Source organism: Lissotriton helveticus, chromosome 2_1 (assembly GCF_964261635.1).
Source record: "Lissotriton helveticus chromosome 2_1, aLisHel1.1, whole genome shotgun sequence".
NCBI classification, from domain to species: Eukaryota; Metazoa; Chordata; class Amphibia; order Caudata; family Salamandridae; genus Lissotriton; species Lissotriton helveticus.
This window is the reverse complement of record NC_136059.1, coordinates 1,240,015,518-1,240,036,953: the sequence shown is the minus strand read 5'-3', so window position 1 is coordinate 1,240,036,953 and position 21,436 is coordinate 1,240,015,518. Positions and strand designations below refer to the sequence as shown.

Sequence of the window (21,436 nt, the reverse complement as noted above, 5' to 3'; positions counted from 1 at the left end):
CGAAAGATAGATTTTTTGTGCAAAGTTTCAAAAATTACTGTCGTAGTAACTTGAGGGACAGACATTTCAATGCTCAGCTTTTGAGCTCCTCTTTGTAGGACATCCAGATAAGTGCCGATGTCATCCACTGGAGAGGATCTAGAGGTAGGACTATCCGTCAGCGTAGGATAGTAATCTCTTTTGGAAGACCTGGTCGAAGAGGTAGATGAAGTAGACGGAGTCCTTCGACGTTTACGGTGAGCACTGTGCCTCCTCTCATGCGATCTTCTTGAATGCTCTTCCCTTCTAGGAGAGCGAGATATGACCCGATCTTCCCCTCTGGGCGAGCGAGGCCTGACCGGATTGTCTTTTCTGGCAGATCGGGGTCTAACCGGAAGTTCCCTTGTGGGAGATTTGGTTGGTGTTCTCACAGGTGATTTGCGCCTGGGAGGACTACGCTTGTCCATCTCCTCCACCAGATTCTGAAGAGGAGACCCGTGTTGAGAGCTGGCATACTCATACATACGTTTGGCAGCTCCTGAATTTCGCCAATGGTCCAATGATCTGTACCATCTAGGTGACAGTCTGATCTCCGCAGCCGAAGGATCTGGCTGACGCACAGGAGATCTGCGGACAGGGCTTCTGGACCTCGAGGATGCTGTTGAGGAACCAGAAGACTGTGAAGTGGAATGACGAGAAGCTGACTCCGTAACCATGATAACAGAGTTTCTTTCTGAATGTCTCGATGTCGAGCGTTCTTTTCTCGAAGCCGAACGCCTTTGGGGGGTCGGCGGGTCGAACAATCTCGACTTCGAATGCCTCGACGGCGACCGATGCGAGGATCTATGGTCTCTCGACGTCGACCTGTGATGACCAGCAGTCGACGGAGCCCTCTGCCTCGACGTCGAACGGTGATGACCAGCCGTCGACGGAGTCTTCTGCCTCGACGTCGACCGGTGATGACCAGCCGTCGACAGAGTTCTCTGTCTCGACGTCGACCGGTGATGACCAGCCGTCGACGGAGTCCTCTGTCTCGACGTCGAACGGCGATGACCAGCCGTCGACGGAGCCCTCTGTCTCGACGTCGAATGTCTATGCGATGATGGCGGAGGGGTATTGGACACCCTCGACGCCGAGAGTCGACGAGACGACGATGGAGACTGCGTCCTCGACGCCGATCGACGTTTCCCTGTCGACGGCGGAGGAGTCTTGGTACTCGACGCCGAACATCGTTTCTTAGACGACGGCGGAGGGGTCACACTTCTCGACGCCGGACGTTGCTTGGATGACGCCGGCGGAGGAGTGACCTCCCTCAACGCCGGTCGTCGCCTGGTTGACGACGGCGGAGGGGTCTTTGATCTCGAAGCCGACCGCCGCCCTGTTGACGGCGGCGGAGTTACATTCCTCGATGCCGATCGTCGCCCGGTTGACGACGGCGGAGGGGATTTCGACGACGGGACTAGATCCTTCGACGTCGTCGACGTACCAGGTCTTCTCGCCGTCGGCGGTAGTTTAGATGAGAGTTGATCCACCGGTGGTTCTTTTCTCAGCGCCGAGCCCGACACTGATGTTGAAGAATGTGAAGACTTCTTTTTTGAAGATGTTTGAGTCTTCTTGGAACCCTTCTTCACCGGAGATCTTCCTCTGGATGACCTGTGAGCCAGGCCATAAATGCGAATCCTCTCCCTGTCTTTAAGAGTTCTTCCTGACAGGTGTTCACAGTGAGTACAGGTGTCTGGATCATGATCTTCAGGCAGACACAAGATACAGACGTCGTGATTGTCTGATTTTGCCTTCTTGTTGCCACAAGATGGACATTTGTCAAAGAGTGAAGGCATTCTCAGAAGAAAATGTTCACTAAACTGACTAAAAAAGACAGTATCTTACTTGACTAGTTGTTAAATGTCAAAGTAAGTGTAAAAACAGACAAAAGTGAAGTATTTTTCTGTCAGAAAACAGAAAACTAGTGGAGCTGTGTAACCAGGATCCTTCTCTGAAGGAGCCGGAAAGAACAACTGACCTAACTGTCACCCCTGAGGCACGATGGGATACTGGGGGTCATGGGTTAAGCATGGGCGGATTTTGCGAATTGGCAATCCGCGAAATTGCGTATTTACGGATTCGCAATCCGCAAAATCCGCGAACTCGCGCGAATTTGCGGATTTTTTTGTTTGTTTTGTGTTCGCAAGGATTTCTGCCAGTTCGCGAGGATTTTGTACCAGTTCGCAAACGCGAACTTACTTTTCGGGTAGCAACGGTCGCGAACATGTTGTTTCTACATCTGGTTCATCACAGCACCCTCTGTTTCACCACTGCCACCCTCTGTTTCACCACTGCCAACCTCTGGCTCACCCATGCCACCCTCTGGCTCACCCATGCCACCCTCTAGTTCATCACTGTAGATTATGGGTGGAAAAGCACACCTGCCCTGCCTCAACTGACATAAATGAATTAGGGGCTGATTAATGTGTTACTGAATTTGAACTTCCTGGCTGGAACCTGCTTCCTTATCTGTAATTGCTTTCTCTGAGCCTGCTGTGAGGGTCAGAGCAGGGTCATAGAATAGTTGCAAGTAGGCAACTGAACTCTGAAGGGGCCCCTCAGGAAGCACTACAGGGAATGGTTACTAATGATAAGATTGAACTTTTGCACCTGCTGAGTGCTTTCAGTTATGTCTGTAATTGCTTTCTGTTGCAGTGTAATTTTTTTAACAGGACCTTTGTTGTATACTTGTAGCTATTCTCTGAGCCTGCTGTGAGGGTCAGAGCAGGGTCATAGAATAGTTGCAAGTAGGCAAATGAACTCTTAAGGGGCCCCTCAGGAAGCACTACAGGGAATGGTTACTAATGATAAGATTGAACTTTTGCACCTGCTGAGTGCTTTCAGTTTTGGAAAAATCCAAATATCCAGCAGCATCCACAAAAAGTAATCCTTCCAGGTCAAGATCCAAATCAAAGTGACCAGCACATGAAGAAAGCACTGAGAGGAGCCTGCTGGACAGGAACAGGAAGTTGGAGACTGTGGGACACTTCCTTCCTCCCACCCCCACCCCCCCAAAATGGACTCCTTGCAAAAAAAAAGTGCAGGCAAATGTCAACCTGAAGAGTTATTCTGATAAAAATCATAATTTTCAAGGTTTATGCTGCCTGCTGGTGGATTTCTTGTGCGAAATTGCAAATTTTGCAATCTCGCAATTGCGAGATTGTCGCTGCCCGCCGCATCTATGTTTTCGCAAGTGTTTACTCCCGCGAAATTGTATAGTATTCTAGTTGGCAAGTGCGACCAAGCAAAAAAATCCGCTTCGCACGGGTTTACGAATTTTCGGTAAGTTCGCGAGAGTTCGCGGATTGCGAATTTACCGAAAATCCGCAAAATCCGCGAGCGGAACGGATTTTACGCCCATGCTTATCATGGGTGCCTTAAAGGCACGGTGTCAGTTTATTGCTATGCAGCTACAGGTTAGCTTTTCAGTCTTTTTAGACTGTGTGTTTGCAATGCAGCCTGGGAGCTTTCTATGCTTCCAGTGAGTTATGAGAATTTCTACTGCTTTCTGAGCATTAAAACAGTTTCTCAACAAACTGTGTTGTTGTTTCTCATGTTTATAATGCTTATTATTCATGTATGGTGGAAATTCTACACAGCATATTTCAGCTCTGATTTTATTTGGCTGCTATTGCATGTTTTTATATATATATATATATATATATATATATATATATATATATATATATATATATATATATATGTATTTATATATATATATGAGTATATATATGTGGGGCACATATAATATAGTGTTTCCGGGGTCCCGCACATGGGCGGGAATATTCTACTGCTCATGACTATTGATGAGGATCCCCTGGAAGAGAAGTGCTGGATTCACCTGCTTGCTAAGTCTTTCTGGTAACTCAATACCTGGATGTATTAACTGCAGGAACTTTTGTTATCCATTTGGTCACAGTCTCCGATCCCTGGGTCCACTCAACCATTAACCCTTCCCATGTTGATAATACCATTTTTCACCAGTGCCAATATATCGCTTCGACAGTAAGCAGGCACTTTACCTAAAATACAATGGTTAGAGCGATCCACCTCAAAGCAGGGGAAACCGGGTTCGAGTCTCGACAGGGACGTTCAACATCCTGTGATTCTGAGCAATTTACTTAATCTCCGTGCCTCACAAAATGAATGTGTCTGGCTGTAACGCAACTGGTGCTCATTTAAAGCGCTTTGATACCTTCAGGTCGCGGTCATGCTATATGAAACAAAAAAAACGTTGGCCCGTCATGATTCTCTTCTTAATACACCAGAGCTTCTGCCTGTAACACAGTGGATAGTCATCTGTTTATATGTATGCTTTTCCTGCATTCTTTACATCACTCCAAAGATGTGAAGATGTGGAGTACCGCCTAGGCTGTGCAGGTCCACACCACAGAAGTAATGGGGAAACAATTGTAGATCTGATTGGGCAGTCTAAACTATCACACATGCAAAGTTCGTGTTGTTTGGAGTGCTGGTGCACTATTTCCCTAAAAAAAGCAAGGGCCCAAAAACATGCACATCTCTCCCTTGCACTTTAAAGCAAGTGATATGACTTTTGTCACACTTGTCGTATGTTGGACAGTTCACGGCCTATGACAACCAGTCATTATGTGGCTCAAGAGACATAGTGATAGGCACTGAGCTGCCATTCACAGTATGACTGTGAAAAAAGACTTAAGCAGTAGGAAGCAGGTGCAAGAACACAATCTATTTGGCAGCTAGAGTGGGACATGGTGATAGGATGAGTACATAAAAAAGCCTTGAATGCCGTTGTGTGTGCTTGAAGGAACAAAAGAGCATCTTTGCATGCTTGAGGGGGATCTTTTGATGTGACAAGCTCTTTATGGCCTGTTGATGCCTACCCTTATTAAACTGTTGACGCTATTATAGCAGTGGTAATTCTTACCATATTGTGGGCATCCTTGGCATGATGGTGATTACCTATTTGATGTTGGTGGTCCTAATATACTGGTGGTAACTCTTGCTTGCCGTGGGCATCTGCGGCAGGATAGAACTCAGTTTAACGATATGGCAAAGCAAAGATCATTTTTGATATATTATGTCAGTGCCTACTCCTAGAACAACACTAACTTTAATATATAAAGGGCACCCTTTGTATGTGATAGTGATAAATGGGCATGTGAGGTACATCTATCCATGTGTCATATTAATGCATGTAGATGCTTGTTTAATGTCACACACTGATGTTTGGGTACCAAACATGCATTTACAGAAAATTAAAAATCTTGAATTTAAGATTGAAATTAATTTTTAATATATATTGATTGAGTTTGTTTTCCAAAATGTAAAGCTTGCATTAGTTGGGAAAGTGTGTGTATTTTCATAAACTAAAAAACAGGTGTTTGGGGAAGAAATGCTTACATTTCCATATATATATATATTTAAAACACTAAGTATCAGTTCTTTAATAGTTACACCTTTCTTCAGGTTAATAATGGTAATTGCTTACTAATATTGGTACAGATTTGTGGAGTTGTTTGAGGATTGGGAATGAATGGTCGCGGATTAGATACTATCATATACAAAGGAGCCCATAGAAGGTGAGCTGGCACTATTGTACAACAGAACTAAACACTTTTTGCCTATCTAGCTCGGATCCTCCAAAGTACACTAATTATTTTTCCAGAATTGCTTTTAAAAACTGCATTTAAAAAATGTTACTCCTGGATTCTATGAGGTGCTAACGCCTGACCAGTAAATTTAGCCTTTAACTATATCCAGTTTTCATCAATGTTACTGATCCATTGTATTTCAAAATATGTCATTGGCTTTGATTTTCTCAAATGATCTCCAAATCCTCTGCAAAATTGTGTTTATATTGTTTGACATTTTAAGTATTTTCACTCCTCTAATGTACTCACTGATTTTCCATATGCCACACATTTTGACAAAAGTCTGTTGCAGGAATAGCTCCACACAGCCCCTGCAAAGTTGTCTTTAAATCTTTCAAATATTGGCCAGTTTTACAGACCAAATGTGCTATATGCACAACACAGAACATTACTGTCCCCTCCTATTAACTGGATAACCCCCTGCGTGGATGCCTTTAAAATATTTTAGAGGGGGCGTGGCCAAGATGGCGACCTGAGCATACGCAGGTTCGCGTGGCTCCCCGGCCCTGACTCCTTTAGTGGCCCATAAACAGCATAAAACCCCCCGAAATTGCACATACTTGTCTCCCCCAGCTATCGAGGCAGCAGCCTGTCCCTTTCCAGCGAAACGGTTGCAGCGCTGGCCCCGGGACATCTCCCATCGCTCTGCGGCGGTCGACTGGCATCAGGATAAGATGGCGGGCAGAGACGGGTGAAGCTGAGCCCGCGCAGCGGCCACAAGAGACCCCCAGAAGCTGGCCGGCGAGGAACCAGTGGCGGGCATAGCACCGAGCTCCGAAGCGGTGAGGCGCAGCACCGGCGGCAGGGAGCACAGATAGTGGCGTGGAGGGCGACCGCCGCCGGTATGAGGGCCCGGGCAGCCGGACGTAATGGTGGCCTGATTGGGAGGCGCGGACCCAGAAACAGCCGCAGGGGACCCCCGGAGGCCGGTGCCTACTCAGCGGGGGCTGTGGCAGAGATAGAGCGCCGGAGCGGTGAGGGGCAGCGCTGATGGCAGACAAGGCTGACGGCGCCGCGTGGAACGACTCCCGCCTGTGGGGGCGCCCAGACGGCAGGTGCTAAAATCGAGGCCCTGGTCTTGGGGCCTACCCGCGACGCCCCTCCGGGGCTCCTGTGAGGAGAACGAGTGGCCACGGGACCCCCCTGAGGCGCTCACAGAAACGGAGCGCTCCGGAACACCACGGCCCGCCCCAGCAGGACATTGGGTGAGAGCGGATCCGGCGAGGGAAACGCAGCGGGCCCAGGCGGCCACTGAAGCGCCGCATGCGAAAATCGAGCCCCGAGGGCTGGGGCCCGTACAGGCCAGCGCAGCACACCTGGAGCGCGGACGCCGCAGTGCCCCATTGGTAGCATGAGGGCACATCGGCACATGGGTCAGCTCCCCCCATAGGCAGAGGCGACCACCGGCAGGCGTCGCGGCACCCTCAGCACAGCATAGCTCCGGTAACCCCGAGGCCCATAGGAGAGGAGGAACCAACACTGGGATGGAAGAAACAGGCAAGCTCCCCCCCCCCCCCCCGCACCCCCGATGCCTGGCGACCAGGGAGCGGACAACACGACAGGAGGCAGCTGCGGTGTGGGCCTGAGGACGAAGCCTTCATGGGTTAGGCCCGACAGCAGAGGTGGCAGGTAACCGATCTGGGCTCCGGTACAGGAGGTGAGAGCCTGCGAGTCAGACCAGCGTTGGGGGAAACGGCACAATAGCAGCACGCACTTAGGGCCCAGGCGCTGGGCCCAGAACGCCTCATTTATCGACGGGGGAGGCCCTGGTGAGGAGTGAAGGCAGAGGGCAGGAGGACAGTGAGGCCAGCAACCCGACCGACCCATAGACAAGGTCCGCAGCAGGCGGCGAGCAGGGACAGGATTGGCGACAACGGCCTATTGCAGACAGCGACCTACCGCTGAGGAGCTGACCCGTCGGGAACGTTAGAAGGCCGAGTGGAGTTAGGCCTGGAGGAACTGGAGAATTGAGGGCCGACCCCCTTCGCCAAACCTGGGGAAAGTTCAGAGGTGGACCCCCCGCAGCTCACCCCCCCTAGCAGTTGGAGGGTGGCACGCTCCCAAGCTACCAACCACCAAGTCATTGTCCACCCCCGGGGGCGCTTGGACTCCAGCCAGCATTGTTAACGCAACGGGTGGCTCTTCTGCTGGTGCGAGCCTCGCGGAACTGGACATTTGGTGAATTATGGCCAACTCGAACCGAAGGGGCGGCCGCACAATCACAGAAATGTTAGCCAAGGACCCCCCAAGGGAGAGATGAGCCCGCCGCCCCCGAGAGCAACAAAAGACCCTCCAGGACAAGACGATGGCGGGGCCCCAATCACTAAAGCCTTTTTGGAGACCCTATTTAATTCCCTGAGAGACGACTTTCAGACACTCAAACAAGACATGGCCGGGGAACACAGGGAGCTAAGGCGTGATGTGGACGCCTGGGGGAACGAGTGGCTGCAGTGGAGGAAGCAGACCAAGTCAGGAGTGAGGAAGTGGAACAGTTGCAGCAAGAAGTGGTCCGCCTCCGTGAGCAGCAAGTTGACTTACAGGCACATGCGGAGGACCTAGAGAACTGCTTTCGACGAAATAACATACGCGTTAGAGGCGTACCACCAAAAAGGGAGGGGAACAGCATGGCCGGCTTCCTACAGGGTCTGTTCCGTGAGATTCTGGGGAAGTCCGATGAATTTGAGGTTCGCATTGACAGAGCGCACAGGGTGGGTCTAGCGCGCCGGGCACTGCCTCCCCCACCCGACATTCTAGCCTTCCTACCGGACTTTCCTTTGAAAGAAAGAATCCTGCGAGAGGCCCGCCAGAAACAGCCCCTGCAGTTCCAAGGCCACCCACTAGCACTATATCAGGACCTCTCCGCCATCACCTTACAAAAGAGGGTGGCAACGAAGTTTCTGCATGACAATGGGACTCCCTACTCTTGGGGCCATGCCTTCAGGCTTATCTTTAGATGGAAGGGGACCCTGCACCAACTACGCTCCCTGCGGGACACGTGCAAACTGCTGGGCCATGCCTTCAGGCTTATCTTTAGATGGAAGGGGACCCTGCACCAACTACGCTCCCTGCGGGTCACGTGCAAACTGCTGGGCATTGACCCCGGGGACGACATGTCGAAAGAAGGGAGCCTCGCCACTGCCATCTCAAGATAAGTCCCCAAACACCTCCCAGCAAGGATGGCAAAGAGTGGGCCGCCAATGCCCACCCAAAGCAGATCTCAGACCGGACCCGGCGACGATGGCCCAGGAACAAGCGGCGGCAGTCCAGGAAGTGTCCAAGGACACAGCACCCTTGAACTGATGTAGCACTGACAGAAGGGGGTTTCATCCTCGCAATGACTCTTAGCGGGCACAACGGGGGACGGGCGGGGGGCCAGCGAGGTCGCCACAGCCACACACTCCTCCACTTCTCTTTACCACAGGTCTGAATGGTGTATGGACAGACCTGGGACAATGGTTTGCAGTCGGGGTCACCAGTTGGGATTAGGGAGGGGGCAGCGGGGGGAGGTATGAAGAGGGGAGGGGGAGGAAGGTTGTACTAGTTGGGGATTCACTGTTGGGTTCAGGGAGGGAGGTGTTGGGAGTTTGGGGGGAGAGGGGGGGGAAGGGGAAGGAGGGAGGGGGGACATCCAGTGCTCTAAACTTGATTGCGATGCCCAGCGACGTTGGTTGCGCCTGCCGATACGATCGGCCTACCATTGCACACCCACGTACATACCTCGCGCCCATCCAGGCTTGGTGACTAGCGTGTCCAATTCTTATGTAAAACATGCCACCTACAACCTTTAAGATCCTGACCCTTAATGTACGGGGTCTAAACAATCCTGTTAAGCGGCACGCGATTCTGTCCCAATTACAAAATGCCAAGGCACACATCTGCTTACTGTAGGAGACCCACTTGCTGGCCCGCGACTGCCATATGCTCCGCTCATGCAAATTCCCAACTCAATTCTTCTCCTCTGGCCCCACTAAGACAGAAGGGGTGGCGATCCTCGTGGCACGTCATTTTAAAGGGGAAGTCCTACATAAGATTGCCGAGCAGAAGGGGAGATTGCTAGCGTTCCGCTTTGCTCTGGGGAGCCTCACGTTTACGATTGGGTCCCTCTATGGCCCTAACGAGGGTCAGGAACAATTTCTCCACTCAGTCTTTACAGACATCACAGACACACCGGATAGGCATATTATACTGGGGGGGATCTCAACATGGTATTTGACACGGTTCTAGATAGGTCCGCCCAACGCACTCACCAAACTGGAGCGCTTTCTTCCAGTTGCATTGACCGGCTGACCGAGCTGGATCTACATGATCTTTGGCGCCGCACACACCCACACGATAGGGGATACTCTTACTATTCCAATGCACACAAACCCTACGCCAGGCTGGACCATCTCTTAGTCTCTAGTCCAGTATGCGCTTTGTCCATCTCAACGGAGATAGGGGTAATCTCACTCTCTGATCATGCACCATTCACTACCACACTCACTTTGCCACCGGCGTCATATCCTCCCAGGGTCTGGCGTCTTCGGGACGCATTACTACATAGAAAAGATGTGGTGAAGCACATCCAGGACACTATACAAGACTACCTGTCACACAACGCTATCTCTGACACGACTCTAGCGACCCAATGGGCGGCCATGAAGGCAGTCATTCGGGGGGAATTTTTGGCTCTTTCCTCCGCTGAGAATAGGGACCGGCAACACAAGCGTGATGAGCTCACACACCGTGTGCATGAACTTGAACAAATGCACCAACAAACCGGAGCACCCAGAATTTGGAAGCAACTCAAAGTTGCGCGGCAACTTCTGACAGCTCTGGACATGGACCGGGCGGAGTTCGCAGCCCTGCGGCTGCGACATGCCTATTACACCGGTGGAGACAGATGTGGCCGCCTCCTGGCGAATAGACTCCGAGTTGCGCGCCAACAACAGACGGTTAAAGAGCTCTCCCGCCCTGACGGGTCCACAGTCACAGAGGACGCCCAGATCGTGGAAACTTTCTGCAACTTTTACGCTACTCTTTATACAAGCAGCCCATTGACCGCTTTGGCAGCGTCCGAATACCTGGACTCAGTCACACTTCCCTCTCTAGCACCTTCACAATCGGAAGATCTTGAAAGGGATATCCGCATCGAGGAAGTGATTTCCGCCATTGCCAAACTCAAACCGGGGAAAGCTCCGGGCCCGGATGGCTTTACAGCCATCTTTTACAAAACGTTTTGCACTATGCTAGCTCTGATTCTCACCCGCCTTTTTAACACCTTTTCCGAACCCGGCGCCATCCCACCTGACCTCCTGCTGGCGTCCCTTACGGTCATCCCCAAGCCAGGAAAAGATAGGGCTAAATGCGGCTCCTACAGGCCGATATCGTTATTAAATGTGGACCTTAAATTATACACAGGAATCCTAGTGGCCAGGTTGGCCCCCACCTGCCCGGCCTCATGGACCCAGACCAAGCGGGCTTCATCCCCGAACGCCAGACGGTAGATAACACCAAAAGGGTCGTCCACCTCATAGAAAAAGCCTCCCGAATCCCTGGAGAGAGAATGATGCTGCCGGTCGACGCCGAAAACGCGTTCGACCGGGTTCATTGGCCTTACCTAGAACAGGTTCTGGCGAAGGTCGGAATTGGGGAGAAGTTCCGCACTCTCATTTTTAATTGTTACAAATTCCCCACGGCAGTGGTGCGAGTGAATGGTCACAGCTCGGAGAGTTTCGACATCGAGAGGGGCACGAGGCAGGGATGCCCGCTCTCACCCCTATTATTTGCCCTATATATGGAGCCATTCGCTCAGAGGATCCACCAAAACCGTGCAACAACAGGGATAGTGTTTGGTAGCTTCACACACACCATCAGTCTCTATGCAGACGATGTCCTGCTCTCACTAGAGAACCCACGGACGGCCCTACCGGCTTGCATAGCGGAGTTGGATACCTTTGCCGGCGTGGCCGGGTTCAAAATGAACGCGGACAAGTCAGTGGCTCTCGATTTGTCCCAAGCCCCCTCCACAAAAGCCTACCTACAGAACCTCTTTCCCCTCCAATGGTCATCCGGCACAGTGCCGTATCTGGGGATCCAGTAGGCCCCCACACTTTCAGCTATGACGACGGCCAACTATACTACACTCCACGGGAAGATACGTGAATAGCTAGGACGATGGAAACACTTCCCCCTTTCTTGGTTAGGCAGGATCGCAGCGGTCAAAATGACCGTCTTGCACCAAATCCTTTACCTATTCCGGGCGTTACCGCTGCAGCCACCTGCAGGATGGATCCAGCAAACACAAGCGGACCTAGCCCACTTTATCTGCCATGACCGGAAGCCGAGAATGAAGAAGGCACTGGCCATGTTGGCCCCAGAGGCTGGGGGCTTAGGGATACCGGATTTGCGCAAATACTTTCAGGCGGCGCAATTGCGTTACTTAGTGGAGTGGAGTAAGTGGGAGTCGGAGAAGCACTGGCTCTTTCAGGTCCAGGCAGTTGCATGGCGCCCACTCCAGGAAATCCCCTTTCTTCGTAAGGCCCACCGGCCCGCTAACCTTTACGCCTCGTTTGTCACACGGGTCCCTCTGAAAGTCTGGGACGCCACTAACACCATTCACGAACTTACCACCTTCCCCTCGCCACATACGCCATTGGTCGACAATACAGACTTCTCTCCAGGCCTAGCGAAGGGAGCCTTCACTCACTGGCGACCCGCGGGGTGCTGTTTCCTTTACCATATTTACGGTCCAGACGGAGTACTCCCCTTCCCACTCTTTAAACAGGAATATAAACTCCCTGAGATGGAACGGATGCGTTACATGCAGGTCCGACACTGGGCACTCCAGCCACAAGTGAGGGAGACGGCAGATAGGAAATTCCAGCCATATGAAAGATGGCTTCTATCCCGCACCTCTGACACTAAATTGACATCCGACCTATATACATTTTTACAACCACCAGCAACACATCTCTACAATCCAGGCAGGGAACGTTGGGAACGTGAACTAGGCAGGACCTTGAGCCATAAAGAATGGGACCAGATCTCTTATAGAGCGCGCCACTCTGCATATCATATCGGGCTTACGGAGACACTAACTAAGATATCCACATATTGGTATTACACCCCAGAACGGATACATGAGATGGACCGCAGTAAAGACAAAAATTGCTAGCGGGGTTGTGGACACACAGGCATCCTGTTACACCTCTTATGGGACTGTCCTCTTCTCCATTCATACTGGACGCAGGTAATAGATGGCATTGATACTCATTTCCAAACAGAACTACCCCGATTCCCTGCCTACACCTTGCTAGGGCTCCCTAATCCATTGACATACCCCTTGTGCTCGCGCAAGGGGCACCAGTTGGCCATTGCCCTAGGTTCCGCAGTACAGAACATCCTCACACACTGGCGCACTGCTACGGTCCCCTCCACTACATGCTGGTTACGGATGTATGACGTTACAACGCATGCTTTTACCACGCATGCTGTTACAACGCGGTTTTTACAACGCATACCATTACAACGCATAGCGCTTTGGGGTGCTGGATAGTGAATAGTTTAATTTACTATTCCAACTCCAGTCCCCATGGACACTAGGGAAGGTGTTGGATAGTAAATTAAATCTATTCCCTATCCTAGAGCGCCCCCCAGCGCAATGCGATGTAATGGTTTTCGTTGTAAAACCTGCGTTGTAATAGCACTGCGTGGTAAAAGTTGCGTTGTAAAGGATGTTTCCCGCTGGTTACATAGGATGTGGTGTGTATTGGGGATGGAGAAGCTGTCACTCACCTTGGCCAGGGACATAGATCAATATGATGACCTCTGACAACCATTTCGCTCACTGTTGGTCACTGAATTTAGGGAGCTCACCTGCCCGAGATACCTCCGCCTGTTGCGACTCACAGGACCCAAAGAGACGGACGCCTAAGGAGGGTGCGAATGGAGAGTCCCTTACGAGCTAGAGGGGGAGGCCGAGGGGGGGTGGCTTTGAGCACTGGACGGAGGGTGCGGGGGGGAGGAACGGGGAGTTGGGGGGGGCGGGTGACGGGGTTTCCTTTTGAGGTTTTTTTTGCAGCACTTCCGGTCTATTTATGCTTTTATTGGTCGGATTGGTTTCTGCGTACTATGCTCGCCCTTCTTGGGGCCGTACGTGCCTTTCAAATGTTCCATGCCAATGTCGGACCACATAGCATATGCAATGTATGTTTGTTTTTTTATGTGCTGCTTTCAATAAAAGATTTAAACCTAAAATATTTTAATTTTATACTAATATAGTTTACAATAAACCATTACAAATCCACTTTCCCCTCAAAATAAAATATATTCTATGTTTTAAAATATCACTGTTAATACAGAATTTTTTCAAAAACTACCAAACTTGACATGCGCCGCCTCCCCCCTGAACATTTTGTGGTCGCTGTTGAGGGCTGCGACCCCCAAAACGTATACTTCTGGCTACGGTTCTGAACAACAAGTTCTCTCTAATTGCACTGAAAGTATGTACAAAAGTTATATTTTATTACTCTAGATACATCTGTAACTTATCTTATTTGTTAGTGTTTTGACAAACAAAGCACAGAGAACAGATTGATTTGTGGGGTGTGCTCTATAAAATTCTTCCTCATTCACATCTACACTTTTCTGTTCATCAGCGAGTCACTTACACAAGTAGTCATCATCGTGAAGTTCATTTATCTCAGCATACACTTTTCTTGAAACCATCCTGAATCCATATGCAGTGCTCTTGTTTCGGGCAACCTGTTTATCAGTCTTTAAATCCATTTTACTAGAAGCATCTGAAAATAAAAATGCACAGCCTAAATTACACACCTTTTACATTTTAACCTTACAATTGATGATTTTGAAGAAGGAATAGTTTCTTGCCTGGAACTCAAGTTCTCTTGTAGGGGAACTTCCATTATAGTCATAAGCACTGAAAAGTCCCACCCACGTGTGGGGACCAAAGAGCACTTCTTCAATATACATCTTCTTAAGTGTAGATTTTCGCCTTTCTTCAGGAAGGCCTGCAGAGACATTTAAGAAAGATAACAGATAATGCAGCTTATAGTCATAGGCTACAATGGCCCACTTCTTCATAATGAGCTCAAAAAGGGCCAAAAGGAAGCCTATATGTATCATTTTATGATGCAATAGCAAACAGTGTAAATCTCCCTCATAAACCGTTTTTATGATAGAGAAAAAGGAGAACAGGACAAGTGTTTTTTTCATAGGCAGCCATTATATGGTTACAATTAAAGACTGCAACTTTAAGGACCCAGAGTCCCCAGTATCCCATTATGCTCAGCAGGTGGCAGTTGCTTCAGTTAGTTTTGAAGGCGATGCAGGATGATAGGTTGATCGTATGGTTAGCTCTGTCTACTCCACCGGGGAGGAGGGAGGGTTGCTTATGACTATAATGGAACTTCCCCTACAAGAGAACTGGAGTTACAGGTAAGAAACTATTCCTTCTCTAATAGGGGATTTCCATTTATAGTCATAAGCTCTAAATAGAGTAGCAAGCACATCCCTACGAAGAGCGGTGGAGGGAACAGAGAATCCACTATGGAAGTCTAAGTGAATAGATTTCTGAGGGAAGCCTGTCCTACTTGAGCATCTGCTCTAGCATCAGAGTTCAGACAGTAATGCTTGGTAAATGTATGAACAGGTTTCCACATGGCTGCTTTGAAAATATCGAGAATTGGGATATTCCTTAATAAAGCAGCAGCAACCGCTTTTCCTCTAGTGTAGTGTGCTGTGGGTTTAGCGGACAGAGATGTGTTTGCTTTTTGATAGCACAACAGGATACAAGAAACTATCCATTGGGAAATGGATAGTTTGGAAGTGGCTAACCCTCTACGGACCGGACCATATTTGATAAACAATTGGTTCAATCTGCGTATAGCCTTTGTTTTATTGAGATAACATTTTAGAACTCTTCACAAATCCAGGGAGTGAAGAGTTCTTTCAGCTGGAGTTGAGGGATTCTGAAAGAATGAAGGCAAAGAGATGGTCTGGTTGACACTGAAGTCTGAATTAACCTTAGGGAGGAATTTTGGATGAGTTCTAATGATCACTTTGTTAGAGTGCAATACTGCGTATGGTTCATGAGAACATAGTGCTTGGATCTCGCTAACCCTGCAAGCAGATGCAATAGCTAAAAGGAAAGCTGTCTTCCAAGAAAGGTGTTGCAGGAAGGCTTTGTGGATAGGTTCAAATGGATCCTGCATAAGATGGGAAAGTACCACATTAGGTTCCCAAGCAGAAGAGGGACACCTAATGGGAGAGAAAACCTTCTTCAACCTCTCTAAAAATTCCTTAATGATGGAGTTTGAAAAAAGAGGTTTGTGAAGGACATTTCCTTTATGCAGTAAGAGCTGTCAGGTGAAACTTTATAGAAGAGAATTGCAAGCAAGATTTAGCTAGGTTTAATAGGTATGGAAGAATAACACCTTCTAGGCAAGTAGTAGGGTGCACATTCTTGGAGGAACACCATATGCAAAATCTCTTCCACTTAAAGGCCTAATCAGAATGAGTAGAAGGCCGCTTGGCCTCTTTGAGGATTTCCATACAAACTTGTGGCAGGCTTAAATGTCCATACTGCACTAGCTGAGGAGCCATGCAGCCAAATTAAAGGAGGAGAGATTTGGATGAACCATCTGGCCTCTGAATTTCATCAAGAGGTCTGGTATGCATGGTAGCTTGAGATGTGGACATAATGATCGCTGAAACAAGTCCATGAACCACCACTGGAGTGGCCACTTTGGAGCCATGAGTATGATCTTGGCTTTTGAGTAGAATATAGCTTGATTCAGGACTGTAGGGATCGGGGGAATCAGGGAAAAGCTTAAAGAAATTTGTCAGACCAGTCGATCCATAGGGCATTTCCTAGAGTCTCTGGATGGTAGTACCTTGAAGCAAAGCCTCAGCATTTTTTGTTTTCCGTGGTGTCGAACAAGTCAATGGTTGGAGTGCCCCACATTTGGAAGATACTTTGTAAAATATTGTTGTGCAAAACCCAATTGTGATTTTCGTTCCGCACTCAGCCTAGTGCATCTGCTTGCACATGTTGAACTCTAGAAGGTAAGTTGCCGTCACCTGTAGGTTCCTAGCCAAAAGCCACCTCCAGATCGCTTGGGCCTCAAGTGACAGGGCTCTGGACCTCATCGCCCCTGATTGTTGGGGAAGTGCATTGCAGTGGCATTGTCTGTTTGAACAAGCAGAGTGTTGGTCGTGAATGATGGGTGAAAAGCTTTGAACGCTAGGTGAGCTGCTCGGAGTTCAAGGAGACTGATGTGGTAAGTCATCTCTCTCTGAGACGATCTTCCCTGATTTTGTAGGTGATACATGTGGACTCTCCATCCTAGTGATGATGCATCCGTAGCTATGGTCTGAGATTGGACCTGTCGGTGAAACGGCATGCCCTGTAGGAGATTGGTTGAAGAGCATCACCATTTCAGGGACTGTTTTGCATGAAGGAACATAGTGATCCAGTAGTCCCATTTGCCATTAGTTGGTCCCATTGATCCTTGAGACATTCTTGGAGAGGCCTCATGTGGAGGCAAGCATTTGGAGTGAGGAAGATGCAGGAGGCCATTGAACTGAGAAGAGAAGACACTACTCTCATTATTGGATGGGATACCTTCAAGGGAAAGTGACATTTCTGAAGGACTGATATGCGTCTCTCTTCCAAAAAACACATACTTTTGCCTGCTTGGCGTCGATGGAGGCTCCCAAGTAATGCAATGTCTGAAGCGGGGTTGGTTTGGACTTGCTGTGGTTGATGTGAAGGCCCAACCGTTGAAGGAGGTCGCAAGTTCATTTGAAATAAAGTTGTACTTCTTGAAAAGTTGACGCCTTTATGAGCCAGTCGTCTAGGTATGGGTAAATGAAGATTTGGTGTTTTCTTCGATTAGGCTGTAAACACCGCTATGCACTTTGAGAATGTTCTGGGGGCTGGCCTTAGGCCAAATGGAAGTACTGTGTACTGATAATGGCCTTGCCCCACAACAAACCTTAAAAACCTCTGATGCTTTCTGGCGACTGGAATGTGGAAGTATGCATCCTGAAGATCGATGGAGCAAAGGAAATCTCCTTGATGTAATTGGGGATAGATTTGATGTACTGCCAGCATTCAGAACTTTCCGGCCAGGAGTCCACTTGTTGGCTACTCTGAGATTGAGAACGGGTCTAAATTTGTTTTGTCCTTTTTCACCAGGAACTACCTAAAATAGATCCCTGGCCCCCGGTGACTGGAGGGAATGGGTTCCACTGCTTTCTTCTGTAAGAGATATTGACCTCCGACCGTAGCAATGCAAGATGGAACTTGTACATTTTTGGAGGGATAGATGGTGGCGGACTAGTGAACTTAGGACAATAGGCATTTTGCACAATATTCATAATCCAGACTTAATTTGTGATGTGTTGCCACTCTGCCAGAAAATAAGTAATGCTTCCCCCTACCGGAATGGGGAATGGAAGAGGGGGAAGTAAGAACTCATGGTCTATACGCTGTTGCCTGTTTACCTCTCTGGGCAGGCTGATAGGTAGAGCGTCCCCTAGTCTTAATACGGGGATTTTTCTAACTTTACTACTACTAAACTGAAAAAAATCCCAATTTTAAGACTTTCGGTATTCACAGAAGGCATTTAGGAGTCCTAAAGTTAGGAGTCCTAACGTTACTACTACTAAACTGAGAAGAATCCCAATTTTAAGACTTTCGGTATTCACAGAAGGCATTTAGGAGTCCTAAAGTTAGGAGTCCTAACTTTACTACTACTAAACTGAGAAAAATCCCAATTTTAAGACTTTCGGTATTCACAGAAGGCATTTAGGAGTCCTAAAGTTAGGACTCCTAACTTCTGTGAATACCGAAATGAGTAAGTGCCTTCTGTGAATACCAAAATGAGTAAGTGCCTTCTGTGAATACCAAAATGGTAGTAAGTTTAGGATTTTATCTTAAGTTAGTTTTGTGAATCGGGCCCATTCTTCTTTTCTCCTTTCTGGCTTCATGTTGTCGCCTCCACGTCGAGAAATTCTTCAACATCGACATTTCACTATGCTGTTTTAATGTTCTACTCCTTGATATCGAACTCCCTTGACGACAATGATGCACTCCCCAGCATCGATGGCAGCCTGCGTTCGACGTTGTACGGCCTTTCGATGTTGACTGTGGTGGCCTCGATGACAAATGACGTTGCTTCCTCTCAACGTTGACCGGGTCTGATGACCTACCACTCGTCTAGAGCTTGAAGAAAGAGCCCTGGTGGACAACTGACCGTCCCCTTACTCTGAGGTCCCACCTTTAGGCTGTGTTCGTTGGTATCTTCTCTCTTCAGTCCCATGAAGGCAAATCTTTTCCCTGTCTTGTAAGGTACGTTGCGAAACATTTCTGCAACGATGACAGGAGTCAGGAAAATAAGAAGATAGACAGATGATACAGACCTCGTGAGGGTCTGTTTTGTCCTACTATCTCAAAAAATCCGAGCTCAATGCTTCATGGTCCTGTCAGCAGCAGCTGGAAAAAAGAACTGAAGCAACTGCCACCTACTGTGCATGATGGGACACTGGTGGTCTCTGGGTTCTTAAAGGTGCAGCCTTTAATTAAAACCATATGATGACAGCCTATGAGGCTACACTGTCCTATTCCCCTTTTTCTTTATCATACAATGGATTTGTGATGGAGATTAACTGTTTGCTAAGGCATCATAAAATTATACATATGTGCTTCCTCTGGCCCTGTTTTGAGCTCCTATGAAGATGTGTGCCATTGTAGCCTATGTCTATAGACTGCATGATCTGTTTTTTTCTTAAGTATCTCTGCAGGCATTCCCAAAGAAAGGTGAAAATCGAAACTTAAGAAGATATATTGAAGTAGTGCTCCAGGGTTCCCGCATGTGGGCAGGACTATTCAGTGTTTATGACCATACTGGAAATTCTCATACGAGAGAAATTAAAGAGTTAATGAGATACCAAAATTAGGTCGCAAAACATTGATAATTCACTGACTCCCAATTTGGGATGGTAACACACTCACAAAAGGGAAGGGGTCCCCTTGGGATCCCTTCCCCTTTGTGAATGCACAAAAAAATGTTTGTCTAAAAGTAGGCAGTGGTCCACAGGAGTACTGCCTATTCTTGGACAAACAAAAACAAAACTTTTCTTTTTAAACACAGTGCTATTTCCTTTACGGAAATCCCGCAGCTACTTATAAAGTTTACTTTATTAAAAAGCACTGACAGGCATGGTATTCGGCAAACCCCAGCAGGCCACCATCCCTGTGACAGATCTGAATCATAGTGGGTCACAATTTGCGACCTACCTCATTACTATTCAAGAGGTAGGTCGACCAGCAGGCCAACTTCCCTATGATAGCAGTGAATCACAGTGGGCCATTATTTGCGACCTAGCCTCAGATTCCTTACATTAGAATATTCCCCAGGCGTCACCCTGTATCTGTACCTTTTCAATTAGTACCTCTGCGCATTGGTAGGTGGCACTGATCTGCTCTGCGTCTGGGTTGTAGGCTTCATCCACGCTGCAAGTGATATGTGCAATGCCTATATGGGCGCCTCCCCAGGGCGCTGACCTCAATGTACCAGTTACTTTCCTTTGGTAATGATGTATCTGGTAGAGACGATTCTAGCCGCAGATTCCTTAATGTAGAATTATTCCAAGGCGTGAGACTGGATCCGGAAACTTTTCCCCAGCATCCCTGCAAGCCGGGGGGACGGCATCACGTGGCTCCGCCCAGGCGTTGCCCGTGTACGTGATGTCAGCGAGGTCACATAAGTCCCACCCCAGCGCGTCTACGTCAGTTTTCTTTGGAGAACTTTTCTGCCCCACAACGCGGATCCATCAGACAAAACTGTGGGAGTATGGGAACAGTGTGCGAAAGAGCAAAAAAATTGGACAAAGGAATGGTGACAAACAACACCATAAGGAGCAGTGTCAACACTGCAGTACCCAAAGGCAGGGAAAGAAGAAAGAGCAGAATGTCACAACAACATGTAGCATGGCCATGACCCCAACCAAGAATAAAGATGGGGAACCAGTTCCAAGACAAACAGGGAACGATAACCTCCAAGGCAACCACAGCACAGAGTGCGACAACCCCCCAAGGGGCAAAGGGCAAGGCACGACCAGGTGACCCCAACTCAGAGGTTAGCAGAGGCCCCAAGACCCTTAGTAACAAAGAGGGAGGGAGGGAAGGGACGAGAGGAAAGGCAAGCCTCAAACCTGGAACAACCAGAACAGAGGGGCACACAGGAGTACCCCTAGATCCATCCTCCAAAGCGCCAATAGAGGAGGAAGGAACAAGAAACAAGATAAAACAGCCTATCAAAAGAACAAGGAATGCACCCACAGGACACATACGCACCCCCCGGGAGGCGAGTGCAGAAGACCAAGCGAAAGGTCCTCGCAGAACAGGGAGGAAGGGCGGGCCATGAAGGAATCTGCAGCTAGAATCGTCTCTACTAGATACATCATTACCGAAGGTAAGTAACTCGTACATCTGATAGAGACTACTAGCTGCAGATTCCTTACGTAGAATAGATACCCTAGCTATACCTCCGGGGAAGAGGGTCTGCGAAAGGAGCTCACCAGCCCGGACATAACAGAGAGTCCCACAGGGGACTAGTCCAACAGACAAGGCAAGGGGGAACCCCCCAAGCAGAACACCACAGACCCCAAAGGGGGCGTGGGAAGAAGAAGAAGAAAGGGAGCCCGTTCACCCTCAACAAAGAAACCAAGGGCAAAGCCAGGGGAGGCCGAAGCACCCCACGCCCCTACAAGGC

The 21,436-nt window shown here is 48.8% G+C and overlaps 1 protein-coding gene across 1 annotated transcript in view; it reads right to left on the bottom strand.

Moving 5' to 3' along the window:
* Positions 1 to 21,436, bottom strand: part of PRDM9 (PR/SET domain 9) — a 1,629,505-nt gene that overhangs the window by 922,003 nt on the left and 686,066 nt on the right. Inside the window, exon 6 of the mRNA XM_078676140.1 lies at positions 14,306 to 14,437. Coding sequence (XP_078532266.1) covers positions 14,306 to 14,437 — 132 coding nt within the window. The remainder of the gene's footprint in view (positions 1 to 14,305; positions 14,438 to 21,436) is intronic.